Source organism: Oncorhynchus kisutch, linkage group LG2, assembly GCF_002021735.2.
Source record: "Oncorhynchus kisutch isolate 150728-3 linkage group LG2, Okis_V2, whole genome shotgun sequence".
NCBI lineage: Eukaryota > Metazoa > Chordata > Actinopteri > Salmoniformes > Salmonidae > Oncorhynchus > Oncorhynchus kisutch.
Window position 1 is genome coordinate 25,149,815 of NC_034175.2, and position 13,110 is coordinate 25,162,924.

Here is a 13,110-nt window from a genome sequence, read left to right on the forward strand (position 1 = left end):
AAAATAAGATTCTCTGGTCTGATGAAACCAAGATTGAACTCTTTGGCCTGAATGCCAAGTGTCACATCTGGAGGAAACCTGGCACCACCCCTACGGTGAAGCATGGTGGTGGCAGCGTCATGCTGTGGGGATGTTTTTCAGTGGCAGCGACTGGAGGACTAGTCAGGATCAAGGGAAAGATGAACGGAGCAAAGTACAGAGAGATCCTTGATGAAAACCTGCTCCAGAGCGCTCAGGACCTCAGACTGGGAGCGAAGGTTCATCTTCCAACAGGACAACGACCCTAAGCACACAGCCAAGTCAACGCAGGAGTGGCTTCGGGACAAGTCTCTGAATATCCTTGAGTGGCCCAGACTTGAACCCGATCGATCATCTCTGGAGAGACCTGAAAATAGCTGTGCAGTGACGCTACCCTTCCAACCTGACAGAGCTTGAGAGGATCTGCAGAGAAGAATTGGAGAAACTCCCCAAATACATGTGTGCCAAGCTTGTAGAGTCATAACCAAGAAGCCTCAAGGCTGCAATCACTGCCAACAAAGTTGCTTCAACAATGTAAAGGGTCTGATTACTTTAAAAACGTTCATACATTTGCAGAAAAAAATCTAAACCTGTTTTTGCTTTGTGATAACGAAGTATTGTGTGTAGGTCGATCGAGGGGGGGGGGGGGTGATTAAATCCATTTTAGAATAAGTCTAACGTAACAACATGTGGAAAAAGTCAAGGGGTCTGAAAACTTTCCCGAATTCACTGTATGTTTAGCTTTCTTAATGAACCAGAAAATCAACTGTTATTTCTGGTTGTTTGTCAAAGTTAGCCGGCTAACTCATTGCTCCTGCCTTGCAGTACACCCATCTGGCTAGGAGAGAACGCCACTCGTCTTTGAGATGACAAGTACTGGAGGACAATTACTTTCCACTCTGTAGTACTCTCATCTCACATTGATTCAGGACAGATTGGCATTTTTAATTGTTATAATTAGCCAGAGTGTTTTGGTTGTTGAGACGGCGGAGCGGTTGCTACACAACATGTCCTGTGGCTCTGTCATCGCTGTCTGAGTCGAACGTCATCATCTCAGGGTCTAGTGAGGGAGGCATGTCTAAAATAAAAGCCCTCAGGCTTTTGTTTTGGTCTTTGATTGTTTGAGTGTAAAATCGTCACCGTTCCAGCTCGTTAGCTCTGCCTTTGATTGATATGGGTGAACATTCTGGAGAGAAATTAATAATTAATTGTCAATTAGAGGGTGTATTCACAGCAAACTTTCCCTGTTTAATTTGGACGTCCACGTTTGCCAGTGAGTGAAGTGGTCAGGCAGCCTGTGGGCCCGACTGCTTGGGCTGTTCTGATTGATATGTACAATTTACCTCTCCCTGTGTGATAAGGTGAAATCGGCATAGATGTAATTATGTTGCCAACTGACGCAAGGTGTGGAGTGACACGTGTGTGTTAGGGTGTGGGGGTTGAGTGTGTGTGCATTTCTGTGTGTCTGTGTGTGTCTTCATTTGTCTGTATGTATATCTGCAGTCACACACACACACGTCCTGTCATGTAATGGGGTGTTACAAGTAGCCATGTTTTTTCCCCTTCTAATTGCTCCATTTAACCCAAGCCTCCTTTTGTCTCCTGTGTTACCGTTCAGCTAATAAGCACAAGCCATGGATCGAGACGGAGTACCAGGGTATTGTCATGGAGAACGACAACACCGTTCTTCTCAACCCACCACTGTTCGCCCTGGATAAAGACGCTCCACTGCACTACGCAGGTGCAGTACAGTGTCGTGACATTGTATTAGTTAATGTGACGACTGTTGCTCGTCGAATGGTTACAAGTTTCTAATTACGTGATTAACTGAATCAAGCAATTATTAACTCATTAACCTGGGGCACCATGGGAAAACTAGTTTTATTGAGTTTCTATTTCCCAAATTAACGCAAAGAATATCAGAATATCGATTTTACAAAAGCCGCTAATTAACCAGTTGCCTCTATCAGTCTCATAATCTGAACGTCGTATAGCCCTTGAATCTGCACGGACCCGGGTCCCACTAATGAATTCGTACCACACCAATCTTAGTTGAATATTTATTTACCAAAAAGCTAAAATGATGATAAAAGATACACATAGACAAAACATATTATAGGCTATTGATTAGAACTTAGTATAACGGGCCAACACACTATGGCGCGTGTTACCAACAATGGGAATTTCAAAAGAGAGAGAAAAAGAAGTACACAAGAAATATACATTTGGGTGAATTTGTCAGCTATGCTATTCTAACCCTAGCCTTGACCCAAACTGCCGCTCTTTTGGGTCAGAATATAATGATGTAATTACGTGGGGGGTGATCTCTGGGAATTCTCTGCGTGGACCATTCCGTTGTTCGATGACGCACTTCTCCTGCGCACCTCGTTGCTCGTCCTCCCGGTGTCCGTGTCCCTTTTGGCTTAGGAGTCTGTTCCCCCCCTTTTCTCTGGAAGGGGTCTTCTGAGGACAGACAGCTCTGTAGCTCAGAGCTCACAGCATAGGAATGAAACCCTTTAGATACCACGATTCGATGGGAGATGGAGGCTAGGTGATTTGACTTGAATTCACCCGCATAGACACAGCTACTCATCCGTAGCCTGGGTAGAAAAGGATTTCTTTGTCCTCAAACTTGCGTTGCGTTCTGGGTTGGTTGACTTTTTCAGACCCTGCTGCAGCTGGGGTCACGTAGTCCTGTTGTAAATTCTATACTCACAGGTTTTATACCCTTGGGTCAGAAGTGGGCGTAGCCGCCTTTAGAGCAATTCTCTGGGCGTACCACGTTAATGAGGCAAGGGCTAGATTTTTCTCAAATCCCATTTTAGACAACTAACTTAACATTTCATCTTCCCCAAAACATTCTATTTGATTTGGATATTTTCCACACAACGTACAATGTATAAACATCAAACATATACTAGGAAAACCCTTCACATTACAATGTTTTCGTAATAACGTCATCTATTAACCTTTAATAACAGAACAAAAATGACATACATTTTCATCGTCTATCTATCGTCATGACCACCATTGTGGCTGACGGAAACCATTGTTCCAAAGTCCCTTTATTTCATGTTTAATGTTCTGAGGCTGGTTCTTCATAGTGACAGGACAAAGGAATTTGTCTGCGGCCTTAGATTTACCAGGGGCGTGGGGGCCATAAAACCCCCCCACGTCTTCAAACCCCTTGATCTCTCCTCCTCTGTTGGGGTTGAGAGATAATCTGTAGGGTTGTGGTCTCCTGTAACCTGACCTGATCAAGACAGTCATGACAACAGGCATGGTTAGAATGATGGGGGGCCACATGGCAGTCCTCCTATAGCAAATCAGGACTCTCCCACATAATAAGCATGATAAAATATTAGCATTGAAAGTATGGTAGCAATTCATTTTACAGTATAAATATTACCGGGTGTTAATTAATTAAACTGAGTATAAACATAAAACATATTGCCATTTGGAACATATTTGCTATTGGTTACAATGGCCACGGTTAACATATTGAAAACCGAGTCTCACAATACCCCTACAGTGAGTAAGCATTTTGTAGAGGGGAAATTGTTAGAAATTGAAAATGTTATGCCGTCCTAAAATCAGAGTGAACGTTGTAAAATGGTAATTACACAATAATAACCTATGAAGCGCCATCATTTGTCGCCAGAAAGTTCACATTGTTACCACACAATTTGGCAAATACCAGTGGAACAAGTACCGTAAAATAAAGCACTACCGAAAGGATTTTGCTGTGCACTCGCAGAAGCATTACAAATATTAACATGGAAAATAATCATATCTGTCCTGTCCTCTATTTTTAGGGCTGCCCCAATAGTTGGTGTATAATTCTATTCCTGGGTACTGCGCTGGTCCTCCACAGCCAAGTGAAATTCAATTATTTGTATTCATTGAGAACATTATATGCCCTGTGCTCACAGAAATCATTATGGTACACATTTCCCAACTGGGACAATAAAATGATTTGATTGGATCATGTAACATCACATGGGGTTCATTGAAATAGATCACTGAATTTCATGTTGTTCATTTTAGCCATTGAAGACTCTATTTGAGTAAATCCGTCAATGTAAAATCATCAAAATGTTAAATTAGTACTAAAATGAGTTGGGCCCTCCCTTCTCTCTCCCCCCCCCCCCCCCCCTCTCCTCCAGGTGAGATCTGTGGCTTCCGGGTGCACAATGGGCCCTCGGGATCCAGTTCGGTCCAGTTTGAGGCGGTGGTTCTGGACCGCTCGACAGGGGAGGGCCTGGTCCGCTCTAAAGAGCCATTGGACTGTGAGAGCCAGCGGGAGCACAGCTTCACCATCCAGGCCTATGACTGTGGAGAGGGCCCCGATGGAGCCAACAGCAAGAAGTCCCACAAGTGAGATACACTACATTACATTACCCTAAAGGTCAAATAGGTTTCATGGATTGGATTGTTGTTAGAGGTTATACTGGTTATTGTAGTTTGGAGAATGATTAACCCTTGGGTATTTGCCACTGCTATGCTTGATCCATACCGTACTATATTTCCATGCAGTTATGTATGTATTGACCTCTCTTCATTCATCTTTATCACGCTCTTTACTTTTCTCCTATTTCTCTTTCTTTTCTTTCTTTCTCTCTCTTTCTTACAGGGCCACGGTGCATGTACGTGTGAACGACGTAAACGAGTTCTCCCCAGTGTTCGTGGAGCGTCGCTACGAGGCCTCCGTCCCAGAAGGCCGTCTGTTCGACCACATCGTGCGCGTTGAGGCCCTCGACGCAGACTGCTCTCCGCAGTACAGCCAGATCTGCTTCTACGACATCATTACCCCCAACGTTCCCTTTGTCATCGATAACGATGGTGAGAACTACAGCTACCACAATAGAGCTGGGCTTTACAGCACATTTCCACAAATAAACAAGGATCTGGCTAGTCTTTACCAGAGCCGTTTAGAATATGCTTATCTAAATATATGGCTCTGGTCTTGACATTTTGTTTATTTCATTCATATACTATAAAATTGAATGTAGTGTGTGAGTTGACATCTTGTCACCAATGAAAACAACAGTTAGCATGTTGATGACTACCAATCTGTAAAAATATGAGTTCATTTCCCTGTTCTATTTTGATTGTCTCCAGTTGGTCTTGTTGCTATGTACGTTGCTAGAGAATGACCGGTCCCTTAAGTAGTCACTCACTCACTCCTCCACCATTTCCAAGTATCTTGCTCACCCATTTTGCAGTTTTTATGCTATAGCATTCCTTTTGTACCACAATGAGCAGATTTGCAGCCTGTTTTTGCTGTAAGAAACACAGTTTGACTCCCGCCTTCACAAGTAGATAGTCCTAGCTTTCAGAAAAACATACGTGTGCGTAGGTAGTAGTTGTGTAAGCAAAGCTTATGCATCAACATTGCTAGGGCTGGTTTCTTTGAACAGAGCCCAGAGGACAATAGGTTCAGGGGGGTTAGGCCTTAGTCTAGTGTTTCCATTGATCTTGTAGACATGTTTCCTCTGAGGAGAAGGCTTTGATTTCAGTCTGCAAGACTGCCATTGACGGGCTAATGGTGGGAGATCGATAGCTTGCATTTTGTAATATGACATCAGAAAAGGGGAAGGCAGATGTTCTCAGGAGTTAGGTTTTTACCATGACTTTGCACAATTGGCAGTGACTGGGGAGGAGGTTCCAGGGGATCAGAAGTTCCTTTAATATATGGGTCAGGCTGCTGAGCCCAGATGAAGCACAGAGACTTTTTTTGGTTTCTGCCCGGGCGGTTTAAGTGCCCTAGTATTGTCATTGTCTCTCTCTCTCTCTCTCTCCCACTCTACCTCTATATTTCTCTTTCATCCCTCCCTTTCGCAGTCTTTCTTTCTCTCCCGTCTCGCATTGTCTTCGGGCCTGTCGTGCAGGTTCCGTCAACCATATCTTTGTTACATTCTCTCTTCGTCTCTAGATATAAGAGGAAACTTTATTCATTATTTTAGTTCTCTCTTCTCTCTCCCTCCCTTGTCGTTGCCTTTTCCCGGTTGAATATGCTGCACTGAACAACTTTGGAGTGTCTACTGTGTGTGCGCGTAGGTGTGGTGAGAGTGTGTGTATAGGAGTGCATACTTTTCATGCTGTGCTTTTGAGTGAGTGAATGAGTGTTTTTGTATTGTACTGTACATAACTCTCTCTCCCTCTCCGTCCCTCATTTCCCATCTCCTAGGTAACATTAAGAACACAGAGCCATTGGATTCGAAGCGCCAGCGTGTCCACACCTTCTGGGTGACCGCGTTCGACTGTGGCAAGAACCGAGCTCAGGCCGACGCCCAGGTCGTCGTCACGGTCAAACCGTCCTGCAAACCCGGCTGGATCGGTAATCAATAACACTAAACGCATCATCACCCTCATTATTCATGACTAATTCATCTGTCTCCTCAGTGGTGGTGTGGAATGGACCTATTCCCTATATAGTGCACTACTTTTGAACAAAGCCCTAGGGACCGTCGTCAAAAGTAGTGCACTACAGTATCTAGAGAATAGGGTGTAATTTGGGACACAGGCTGTATCTTTGTTGGAACTACATTAGTGTCTGAAATGATACTGTAGCATATAGAATGGACGTTGTTGGGTTCAATTTTGCAGACTTCAATTGAGAAAATGGTGATAACCAAAGATGACAATACTACTTGATAACTTAATTGGTGTGAGTGGTCGAGGGACACATCTTACCTTTGCCTTTAGAGCATAATTATCCTAACATGAATGACTCATCAACACAGATTTTTTTGTACAGTGCTTTCCGAAAATATTCAGACCTCGTAACTTTTTCCACAGTTTGTTACTTTACACCCTTATTCTAAAATATATATTTTTAAAATCCCTGAATCTACACATAATACCCCATAATGACATTGCAAAAAACAGGTTTTTAGACATTTTTGGAAATGCATTCAAATAAAAAAACTAGCACATTTCCGTAAGTATTCACAAATTTTACTCTGTACTTTATTGAAGCAATTTTTGAAGCGATTACAGCCTTGAGTCTTCATGGCAGTGGCGATTGCAGCATGTAAATCTTGGTGGGGCAAACTCCCCCAAAATTGTTTAAATGAAGGGGGCATTGAAAGTGCTTAGAATATTCATTGACATTTCTCCAAAACAGGCTGTAGGTTACATGTGCACCAACAAGTCAGAACAGTAGGCAAAATTATGAGGGGGAAAGGGACCAAATTATTAGGGTGAGGCACATGGCTACTAACAGCTTACTACACAACATACACTTATTATTACTTTCTTAGCTATAGTATACATATCTCCCTGGCATATTACATCATTTAAGAAGCAGCATACAAGACATTTTTGGACTCACCTTGTTGTGCTGTGCCCACTTGAACAGGACATTTTGTCATCAAACTTTGTCATCAAAGTCTGGCATTCTCTGGATTTATGGTGCTTTCAAGACAACTGAGAAAAACAAGGTTGAATCATGAGGTCAGTGATTTTCAGGCCAAAGCTCTAGAAAGAGGCCCAAGCTCTAGAAAGAGGCCCAAGCTCTAGAAAGAGGCCCAAGCTCTAGAAAGAGGCCCACCCGTTTTGAGAACGGTTGACCGTTCAAAACCTATTTTCCCAGTCGGAGCTTGTTTTTTTTCAGAGTTCCCAGTTGTCTTAAACTCACTGAAGTTTTCCAAGATCAGAGTTTCCAGTTGTTTTGAATGCAACAGAAGTCATGCTGGATTAACAGCATGGCCAATGTGTTCAACCTTTTCTGGCCCATGGTGTTGCATCGGCAACCCTTGGGGTGGCAGGGTAGCCTAGTGGTTAGAGTGTTGGGCTAGTAACCGGAAGGTTGCAAGTTCAACCCCCCGAGCTGACAAGGTACAAATTTGTCGTTCTGCCCCTGAACAGGCAGTTAACCACTGTTCATAGGCCGTCATTGAAAATAAGAATTTGTTCTTAGCTGACTTGCCTAGTTAAATAAAGGTTAAAAAAAATGTAAATGTTTATCCTTTTAAGCTTGGAAAGGAGACCCTTAAACCCAGACTTGGACCACACACCCTCTCCTCTGAATAGCAGACTATTGATTGCTTTGCAATGCTTGTAGTTAGCCACTGATTCCTTACAAACCACTCAATGTTGAATTTGCTATTTCCAACTTGTTGTGTAATGTTTAGATCCAATGGCAGATGAGCATCAATACATTTTATTTCTCTTCATATGACAAGGATTGAAAAGGATTTGCCAGTAGATTGTCGACTTGATTCTGGATGATGACTGCTTGTCTAGCTTGCTAGCTAAGATTTTTAAAGGATGATGTTCACATGATCAGTTCAATCAAAGCTACGGTAGAGATAACATGATTTGACGTCATTTTGACGTCATTTTATCTGTAGCCAATGACCTTGTGTCTTCTTGGATAGGCATCTCTAAAGTAAATCTATAAGCACCACCCAAAGGGCTTGAATTTTCAAGCTCTCCCCGTAGATTTTGCGGTGACATAGTGTCCCCATGAGTGAAAGAACACTGAGCCAATCACGGCGCAACTAGAGAACATTAACAACGCCTACGCTCTGTATTTTCCTCTGGCTGACCCACCACCAGAGAAAGTACTGAGCTAGTCTGTAAGCTGCATTCTGGAGCTGCCTTACTCAAGAAAGCAAAAATGTTTGTATGCGGCTTTATTAAAAAAATTATAAATCTTTTTCAAACTGATATGTGACATCGTATTAATGCCAAAATAACATGCAAAACAGGCAACAAAGCTGCCCTGAATGACATGTCAATGCTTATTGGGTATGATGCTACAAGCTTGGCACACCTTTATTTGGGGAGTTTCTCCCATTCTTCTCTGCAGATCCTCTCAAGCACTGTCAGGTTGGATGGGGAGCATTGCTGCACAGTTGTTCGATCGGGTTCAAGTCCGAGCTCTGGCTGGGCCACTCAAGGACATTCAGAGACCCGAAGCCACTCCTGCGTTGCTTTGCTGTGTGCTTAGACAAGTTTTGTCAAGGATCTCTCTGTACTTTGCTACATTCATCTCTCCCTCGATCCTGACTAGTCTCCCAATCTCTGCCGCTGAAAAACATCCCCACAGCATGATGCTGCTACCACCATGCTTCACCGTAGGGATGGTGCCAGGTTTCCTCCAGAATTGACGTTTGGCATTCAGGCCAAAGAGATCAATCTTGGTTTCATCAGACCAGACCAGAGAATCTTGTTTCTTTGCCTTTTGGCAAACTCCAAGAGGGCTGTCATGTGCCTTTTACTGAGGAGTGGCTTCCGTCTGGACACTCTACCAGAAAGGCCTGATTGGTGGAGTGCTGCAAAAATGGGTGTCCTTCTGGAAGGTTCTCCCGTCTCCACAGAGGAGCCCTGTCAGATTGACCATCGGGTTCTTGGTCACCTCCCTGACCAAGGCCCTTCTCCCCCGATTGATCTGTATGGCCGGGCAGCCAGCTCTAGGAAGAGTCTTGGTGGTTCCAAACTTATTCCATTTAAGAATGATGCAGGCCACTGTGTTCTTGGGGACCTTCAATGCTGCAAAAATGTTTTGGTACCCTGTGCCTCGACACAATCCTGTCTTGGAGCTCTACGGACAATTCCTTCGACCTCATGGCTTGGTTTTTGCTCTGACATGCACTGTCAACTGTGGGACCTATATAGACAGGTGTGTGCCTTTCCAAATCATGTCAAATCAATTGAATTTACCACAGGTAGACTCCAAGGTGTATAAACGTCTCAAGGATGATAAATAGAAGCAGGATGCACCTGAGCTCAATTTTGAGTCTCATAGAAAAGGGTCAGAATACTTATGTAAAAAAGGTAGTTATTTTTTTTTTTTTTTTTTTGCAACAAAAAAATATAAAGTTATTTTCGCTTTGTCATTATGGGGTATTGTGTGTCGATTGATGAGGAAAAATTGTAATGAAACGTAACAAAATGTTTAAAAAAGTCAATGGTTCTGAATTCTTTCCTAATGCACTGTATTTTGATGGTTTATTTTCTCTGTTGGTTTTCAGGCTGGTCGAAGCGGGTGGAGTATACCCCCGGGTCAGGCAGCATTCCCCTGTTCCCCAGTTTGCACCTGGAGACCTGCGAAGAGACTGTGTGGAACATCCAGGCCACCGTAGAGCTGCAGACTGGCCATATTGGGAAGGGCTGTGACAGGGACAGCTACTCAGACCGATCAGTGCGCAGACTCTGTGGTGAGTGCTGCTTGAGTCTGGGCTATTCATGATGGACTCAATCTTTGGGATAATAATGTGTGACTATTTGAAGATTGGAATGGAGCAAGCTCAAGTCACATAGGTTTTAGCCCTATTACCCACATAAGCATAAAAATACCTTGCATTTGTGGTGTGTGTGTAAATGAAATGAAGTTATCCAATCATGCATTTCGGGAGAGTACAGGCCCTGATATTCTTTGATCTTACAATATCAGCTTACATTTATTGAGTCCAAATGTCAGCTCATTAAGGCATTAACGTGTTTAGAGTTAGTAAGTAGAGTTATGCAGCAACATTGGAGTGAGTCAAAAGGGGGGTTTGAACTCCCAACCTGAAACAAGCACATTAACCACAGACAGTCCCAAAAGACTTAATGCTTCTAAGGCCTTTACCAAGGCTTTCGTTGTACAGTATGTCATTCATAATTTCACTCCTGTCTCACCAGGTGCTGTGAGAGGTGAAGTGGACTTACTCCCGCCCCCGTCCCCAGCAGCCAATTGGACCTCAGCCTTGCCCACCCTCCCTTCTTCTGATTCATCCCTGGTGTTCTCCTTCAATGGCTCCACCCATGTTGCCATGGTACCCGACTCTATTGCCGCGGCCGTATCCGGAGACCATTTCACCCTCCAGCTGTGGATGAGAAGGGGTGGGATCAACACCCAGCCTCCGACTAATCAGGCCAGAGGAAACCGCAGGGAGGAGGAGACTATCGTCTGCAGTACCGTCAAGAATGGTCAGTCAAATGGTCAGTCACAACTGTCAGTCAAAGTAAAAATACTTTAAAGTACTACTTAAGTCGTTTTTTGGGGTATCTGTACTTTACTATTTATATTTTTGACAACTTTTACTTTTATTTTACTACATTCCTAAAGAAAATATTGTAATGTTTACTCCCATACATTTTGTTCTGACACCCAAAAGTACTCATTACATTTTTAATGCTTAGCAGGACAGGAAAATTGTCCAATTCACTCACTTATCAAGATAACATCCCTGGTCATCCCTACTGCCACTGATCTGGCGAACTCACGAAACACAAATGCTTAATTTGCTAATTATGTGTTGGAGTGAAACCCCTGGCTATCCGTAAATGAACAAAAACAAGAAAATTGTGCATTTTGGTTAATATAAGCCATTTTTTTTATTATTTTAACTTTTGATACTTAAGTATATTTAAAAGCAAATATTTCTAGACTTTTACTCAAGTGGTATTTTACTGGGTGACTCATTTTTACTTGAGTCATTTTCTATTAAGGTATCTTCTTTTTTTATATATCTTTTTTTTAATTCAGGGGGTGGATCAGCTTTAATATTGCGGATAGATTGTTGCTTCCATTAATGTAATTTTCTGCATTTCCAATCCCCCATATATTTTTTGGGTAATGTATCTTTTACTTTTACTCAAGTATGGCAATTGGGTACTTTTCCCACCGCTATATACAGTGCCTTGCGAAAGTATTCGGCCCCCTTGAACTTTGCGACCTTTTGCCACATTTCAGGCTTCAAACATAAAGATATAAAACTGTATTTTTTTGTGAAGAATCAACAACAAGTGGGACACAATCATGAAGTGGAACGACATTTATTGGATATTTCAAACTTTTTTAAACAAATCAAAAATTGGGCGTGCAAAATTATTCAGCCCCCTTAAGTTAATACTTTGTAGCGCCACCTTTTGCTGCGATTACAGCTGTAAGTCGCTTGGGGTATGTCCCTATCAGTTTTGCACATCGAGAGACTGACATTTTTTCCCATTCCTCCTTGCAAAACAGCTCGAGCTCAGTGAGGTTGGATGGAGAGCATTTGTGAACAGCAGTTTTCAGTTCTTTCCACAGATTCTTGATTGGATTCAGGTCTGGACTTTGACTTGGCCATTCTAACACCTGGATATGTTTATTTTTGAACCATTCCATTGTAGATTTTGCTTTATGTTTTGGATCATTGTCTTGTTGGAAGACAAATCTCCGTCCCAGTCTCAGGTCTTTTGCAGACTCCATCAGGTTTTCTTCCAGAATGGTCCTGTATTTGGCTCCATCCATCTTCCCCATCAATTTTAACCATCTTCCCTGTCCCTGCTGAAGAAAAGCAGGCCCAAACCATGATGCTGCCACCACCATGTTTGACAGTAGGGATGGGTGATGTGCTGTGTTGCTTTTACGCCAAACATAACGTTTTGCATTGTTGCCAAAAAGTTCAATTTTGGTTTCATCTGACCAGAGCACCTTCTTCCACATGTTTGGTGTGTCTCCCAGGTGGCTTGTGGCAAACTTTAAACGACACTTTTATGGATATCTTTAAGAAATGACTTTCTTCTTGCCACTCTTCCATAAAGGCCAGATTTGTGCAATATACAACTGATTGTTGTCCTATGGACAGAGTCTCCCACCTCAGCTGTAGATCTCTGCAGTTCATCCAGAGTGATCATGGGCCTCTTGGCTGCATCTCTGATCTTCTGGTCTTCTCCTTGTATGAGCTGAAAGTTTAGAGGGACGGCCAGGTCTTGGTAGATTGGCAGTGGTCTGATACTCCTTCCATTTCAATATTATCGCTTGCACAGTGCTCCTTGGGATGTTTAAAGCTTGGGAAATCTTTTTGTATCCAAATCCAAATCCTTAAAACTTCTTCACAACAGTATCTCGGACCTGCCTGATGTGTTCCTTGTTCTTCATGATGCTCTCTGTGCTTTTAACGGACCTCTGAGACTATCACAGTGCAGGTGCATTTATACGGAGACTTGATTACACACAGGTGGATTGTATTTATCATCATTAGTCATTTAGGTCAACATTGGATCATTCAGAGATCCTCACTGAACTTCTGGCGAGAGTTTGCTGCACTGAAAGTAAAGGGGCTGAATAATTTTGCACGCCCAATTTTTCAGTTTTTGATTTGTTAAAAAAGT

The 13,110-nt window shown here is 42.8% G+C and overlaps 1 protein-coding gene across 4 annotated transcripts in view; it reads left to right on the forward strand.

Moving 5' to 3' along the window:
- clstn3 (calsyntenin 3) overlaps positions 1 to 13,110 on the forward strand; it is a 37,635-nt gene that overhangs the window by 4,134 nt on the left and 20,391 nt on the right. For 3 of the 4 annotated variants that reach the window (XM_020509284.2, XM_020509290.2, XM_020509296.2), the window contains exons 3-8: positions 1,637 to 1,759; positions 4,185 to 4,395; positions 4,652 to 4,860; positions 6,209 to 6,358; positions 10,002 to 10,187; positions 10,654 to 10,953. In XM_020509284.2, coding sequence (XP_020364873.1) covers positions 1,637 to 1,759; positions 4,185 to 4,395; positions 4,652 to 4,860; positions 6,209 to 6,358; positions 10,002 to 10,187; positions 10,654 to 10,953 — 1,179 coding nt within the window. The remainder of the gene's footprint in view (positions 1 to 1,636; positions 1,760 to 4,184; positions 4,396 to 4,651; positions 4,861 to 6,208; positions 6,359 to 10,001; positions 10,188 to 10,653; positions 10,954 to 13,110) is intronic. The other variant, XM_020509300.2, reaches the window with a different exon arrangement.